This window comes from Lactuca saligna, chromosome 1, assembly GCF_052625555.1.
Source record: "Lactuca saligna cultivar CGN05327 chromosome 1, ASM5262555v1, whole genome shotgun sequence".
Lineage (NCBI taxonomy): Eukaryota > Viridiplantae > Streptophyta > Magnoliopsida > Asterales > Asteraceae > Lactuca > Lactuca saligna.
The window spans coordinates 194,423,305-194,428,054 of record NC_136417.1 but is presented as its reverse complement, the minus strand read 5'-3'; the positions used below and the strand labels follow the sequence as shown (position 1 = coordinate 194,428,054).

The following is a 4,750-nucleotide window of genomic DNA, read 5'->3' as shown; positions in this document are numbered from 1 at the left end:
TATTATTCAAAGTCTAACAAAGCAATAAATCTCGATTAAACCCCATGCACAAGCATAGCATTACCAGTATAAATAATAGGCTGGTAGCTTTTCATTGTCTCCCCCATTTCGTCCCTCCTAAGTGTGTTTTTTTTTTTTTTTTTTAATGGCAATCATGTTATTCATCTTCTTCATTTTTCTCCGGCCACCCACAACCACTGCCAGAAACCCATTGGCGGAGGTTTCTAGTGATGATTTCTTAAGAAGTGCAGCCGGATATGGTGAGGAGAAGCTCTCTACGGTGGTGGTTGGTGGCTCTCTTCTCTGTGATGTTTTTTTGGATGGAATTTCCAATCTTCAATCAAATCCCATCACTGGTATGCTTTTGTATTATGCTAGTTCCCGTCATATTGAATCAAGAAAGAAATGGAATTCTTCATTACAAAAATGTTGTTTGTTTTTCCAATAATGCAATAGAACCAACTTTATTCCTTCCATTTTGTTAGATTTCATTCCACGGATGCTATTTGCTAAGTTTCATTCCTTAGCTTTGTGCTGTTTTATTTTCCATTTTATCATGGTATGGAATGAAAAGAAAATTACAATGCTATCATTAGTATTTATGTAATTTTTACTAACATAAATCCTTCGAAAAACATTTATGATTTTAGTTAAACTAAAGTTCTATTTTCTAAAAAGTAACGTGAAAACAATGTTTGTTATTTTAATTGGGTTTTAATGAATATATGTTTTATTTCTTATTTTTGTAAATAAAAAATACAATACAGTAGTTGGGATATAAGCACTCCAAAAGGCTTCAATCTTGAGTGGCATGTAGTTGGACAATGCATCTATCTAAGAGAGTTAAAACTATATATTGCACTTACATATTATATAAAAAAAATCATCATATAGAAATAAACTCTATTTAATTTCTATAGGGCAATCAAACATGATCATACATACACTTGTAGCGACAGATTTTGTTATCTCATTAGGCTGTTCATTTTAATTATCGATCTTCCATTTCATCCAACAAAAGAAACTCTATAAATCATGTCATAGACTTGTATGAGTTGTTATGAAACATATATTGAAATATCAGGAGCATCCATGGTGGTTTCGTGTAACACGGGCAAGAAAACAAGTAAATTGGATTGGACAAAAGGGAGGACCGATGAATATGGAGATTTCCTCATCGATCTTCCCTCCCATCTCCATGCAGTTCCAAATATGGAAAAAAGATGCATTGTGAGAATTCTTCACCTACCAAAGACCTCTCCTTGCCACCTAGCTCTCAATGGTCACCACACAAGGATAAAGCTTTCATCAGTCAAGAATGGATTTCGAACATACACCACTCATCATATTCATTTGAGGCCTAAAAAGCATGCATCAAGAAACAAAGCCATGTGAAGTGAACCCCATGGTTCACACATTCTAGCAAGATACTTGGACATTAGCCACTCCTCATGTTAGAAGGCGCTTTAGTCGCAGCATAGAGTTGTGGATCTTTATCTTGTTTTATGCTTATAAGTAACTTTGCCTCCAAATTGTAAGATGTCAATCCATAAGTGAAAGGTCTCATGTTTCATTGTGATTTAACTAACTCTCCATGTTTATGGAGGATGTACATACATAATGTAACGGTTCTTGACCTTATGGCTTATGAGAATTGGGAATAGTTGTTGAATAATGAAACAATTTATACGTATTTGATCATAAACTACAACCTTTTTATCATTAGTTGGTGTCCCGAAACCCTTGTTTTACCACTAAAGAGGTGAAAATCCATGCGTATACCCTATTTCTCATTTCTCATAATAAGTGAAAACGAAATACAATGAGATTATCAAACATAGATACTTTTAAGATATTTTGTACACAAAAACACCACCTTGGCTTGTTGAAGGTTTTAAACAGTATAATCAACAAGTCATAAACAAATGTGAGAAACAATTGATCAAGAATCCTGTTTAGCGGCTGAAATGATGTATTGGGCAACGTCAGCACAGCATTTGAGTTTATCTGCTTCTTCATCCGGGATTTCAATGGAGAATTCTTGCTCGAAAGCCATGACAAGCTCTACCCTGTCCAAGCTGTCAAGACTTAAATCTTTCTGAAAATCAGCTAATCCAGTAACCTGTTAAAGATGAATAGATACATATATTATGAAATGGTTTTGTTTCTTTGCAATTATTCCATCGCACATTTCAAGAACCATATAAACTGAAAATTGGGATTTAGTAAACAAAAGAACAATCTACTCGATCATAAAAATGGGGGGCATTGAGGGTACCTTAGTGGTATCGATCTTGTCAAATTTCTTTACGAGCCCAATCACTCGAGCGATTACCTGATCATGATTGGAGTTGGAGTGGGTGTGGGTGGATGTGCAAAGTTGTCGATTGATGACACTTTTGGTTAAGATAAGTTGTCTTGTAGATAATGTGATCCTTAGATGCCTAAGCATAGAATCTCTTAAGCTTTGCATATTGATCTAAGGTGATTTGGAGCTATGGAATCGAACAAACAGTTTGATCGTAGAAAGTTAGATTCACCTGCAGATCAATTAAAATAGAGAGGTGGATGGGAATATGAAATAAGAACCTGGCGGCTGGTGGTGGTTGTGCGGAATTCGACGGTGGCAGTAGAACTAGAACCCTCGCAAAAGGTGAGATTGGGCCGATGGGCCAATAAACAGTGTCATTGTCGTATTCTGTTTTTTGGAAATGGGTCATTGTCGTATTCATACATGAAATTTTTGATCCATCCATTTATTTGATTTTTTAATTTTTTAAAGTGAAAGAAAAAAATGTTTACGTGAGAAGAGCAGAGGACTAAATGTAGGAGTGGTGTGCTGCTAAAGTGAAAGAATAAAAAAAAAAAAAAAAAAAACAAATTGATTCTTTAAGGTGAGAGGACTAAATGGAAGTGGTGTGTTATATTATTATTTTTTTAAGTTGTTTTAAGTGGTTAGATGGTCACGTTGAAAAAGTTGTGGAGTGGTGGTGATGTCATTTAAATAAGTTTGATTTTGAAAGAAGATTAAAAAAAATATAAACAAATTATAGCCCATCTTTACCACTTTTTCTCTCCTCTCTCTTCTGGTTGGTCGGACGATGAATCTCCCTTGGCGAGGGTTGTTGTGAGGCTTAACGCATATGACTCCTTTTAGTCCAAGCAACCAAAATGTCCATGTTAGCTCATATGTTATTGCCTATATGTTTATGAGCTCTTTAGCCTTTAGCTCGTTATGGTTTGGTTCTTAGCTACTATTTACTATTTTTTTTCTTGTTTGTAGCTCTTAAACTTTTCTATCAAGAACACTTGTAATTTTTCTTTTTCAGTAAAAACTAGAGAAGGCCCCCTGTATTGCGGGGGTTGGAAATATTTATGAAATGTTATCTATCTTTTTTTGTATAATCAAATGGTGTTATGGACTGTGTTTCAAGAGCATCCATGAAGGAGAAAATTACGCCAAGTTTAAAAATAAAATAAATAAAAAATAACTTAAATAAAAATTGAATTTGGGATATTTGTAGTCAAATAAACTATATAACAGATGAAACAAATAGAAATGATAATTTTTTCAAATTTATCAACTCAATTTCATATACTTTGGTTTCTATCATGTTCTGTCCAAAACTGAAATACTTTCAACTTTAGACTAAACACAGTAAAAATCATAAAGCACACAGACCAATTAACTCTCAATACAAACATACACAACATAATTAACAACCAGCTAGAAAGATGATAGATTAATTGTCGAGCAGGTGGTCTTCAATTGAAAAAAAAATGAAACAAATTTACGTCCTTCAAGATAGATTAAAAAAGAGGGCGTTCCATGGACCACCAATGTCAAGTGTCAAGTAGTAGGGTTTTTACGACATCAGCGTTTTCATGTTTAGCAACGAGCATCAGAAAAAAAATAGACAAATTAAAGATTGAATTAAAAAAACAAATAAATTTACCTCTTTCAGGTTTAGATTAAAAAGAGAGAGGGCGTTCCTGAAGCACCTGTTTCAAGATTCAAAACCTTGATTCATAATTAGCAATCAAAATTAACGGAAGTCATCATAAATGAATTACGGGTAGTAAAATAATTATAAACCAAAAAAATAGTAAATCAAAAGGTCAATACAAACAATACTAAAAGCTTCAAAGTTTGAGATGACAACCTCCATATTTAGCTCAAATTTCTTCACAAATTAAGATCAACTTTACAGTTGTACGTAACATTTAAAGAAAATATGACATATGTATTGTCCAACGAAGATATTATGATTTTGTTTATATTGGAACGATTCTTTAAATTCGAATAATTATACTTACTCTTGATACCTTTTGTTTTTCTGTGGTTCTGGTCCAACACAAAGCTATTTGTCAGCAGACATAAATGTGTCTGATAACCGGAAAATGTTGGCAGTTGCAAATAGCTCATCTTCTAAACAAGATAAGCCAAACATGTTGAATTCAACCTTTCACATGTCATGTACGGCTTCTACGCCTGTGCCTGAAAATACATCTCAAAAGGTTGAGTTTTTGTCATTATTATTTTTTGGTGGCTTATTATTCTGTTGCATTTCAAGGGTATTTGTAACACCCTGAATTCAGGAGGCTAGAAAAGAGAAGAAAACCTCAAATGAGGAAGTGACTCGTCGAGTAGATGGGTGACTCGACGAGTTGGAGCGCGATTTTGTCGCGGGTTTAGTAACCTACTCGACGAGTCAGAAGACTGACTCGACGAGTTGGCTAGGTTTGGGGA

The 4,750-nt window shown here is 34.2% G+C and overlaps 2 protein-coding genes across 3 annotated transcripts; one reads left to right on the top strand and one right to left on the bottom strand.

Moving 5' to 3' along the window:
• On the top strand, positions 1 to 1,696 carry LOC145047189 (uncharacterized). Its single transcript, XM_078995423.1, has 2 exons — positions 1 to 356; positions 1,085 to 1,696. The coding sequence occupies exons 1-2, from the start codon at positions 146 to 148 to the stop codon at positions 1,393 to 1,395; spliced, it is 522 nt and encodes a 173-aa protein (XP_078851549.1). The 5' UTR covers positions 1 to 145; the 3' UTR covers positions 1,396 to 1,696.
• Positions 1,697 to 1,828: 132 nt separating this feature from the next.
• On the bottom strand, positions 1,829 to 2,715 carry MTACP3 (mitochondrial acyl carrier protein 3). 2 transcript variants are annotated; one of them, XM_078995416.1, is made up of 3 exons: positions 2,590 to 2,715; positions 2,279 to 2,495; positions 1,829 to 2,122 (listed from the first exon to the last, which is right to left on the bottom strand). In XM_078995416.1, the coding sequence occupies exons 2-3, from the start codon at positions 2,471 to 2,473 to the stop codon at positions 1,943 to 1,945; spliced, it is 375 nt and encodes a 124-aa protein (XP_078851542.1). In that variant the 5' UTR covers positions 2,474 to 2,495; positions 2,590 to 2,715; the 3' UTR covers positions 1,829 to 1,942. The 2 variants fall into 2 exon arrangements, with proteins under 2 accessions (XP_078851542.1, XP_078851535.1); XM_078995409.1 differs by having other exon boundaries at positions 2,279 to 2,677.
• Between the last annotated feature and the right edge of the window lie 2,035 nt (positions 2,716 to 4,750).

What these genes read in the sequence shown, in the direction of transcription:
- LOC145047189 (XM_078995423.1), top strand. Translation starts at nt 146, where the DNA reads ATGGCAATCATGTTATTCATCTTCTTCATTTTTCTCCGGCCACCCACA. An exon ending in TCAATCAAATCCCATCACTG is followed by an intron (nt 357 to 1,084) that starts GTATGCTTTTGT and finishes TTGAAATATCAG; the next exon opens with GAGCATCCATGGTGGTTTCG.
- MTACP3 (XM_078995416.1), bottom strand. Translation starts at nt 2,473, where the DNA reads ATGCAAAGCTTAAGAGATTCTATGCTTAGGCATCTAAGGATCACATTA. An exon ending in ACAAGATCGATACCACTAAG is followed by an intron (nt 2,123 to 2,278) that starts GTACCCTCAATG and finishes CATCTTTAACAG; the next exon opens with GTTACTGGATTAGCTGATTT.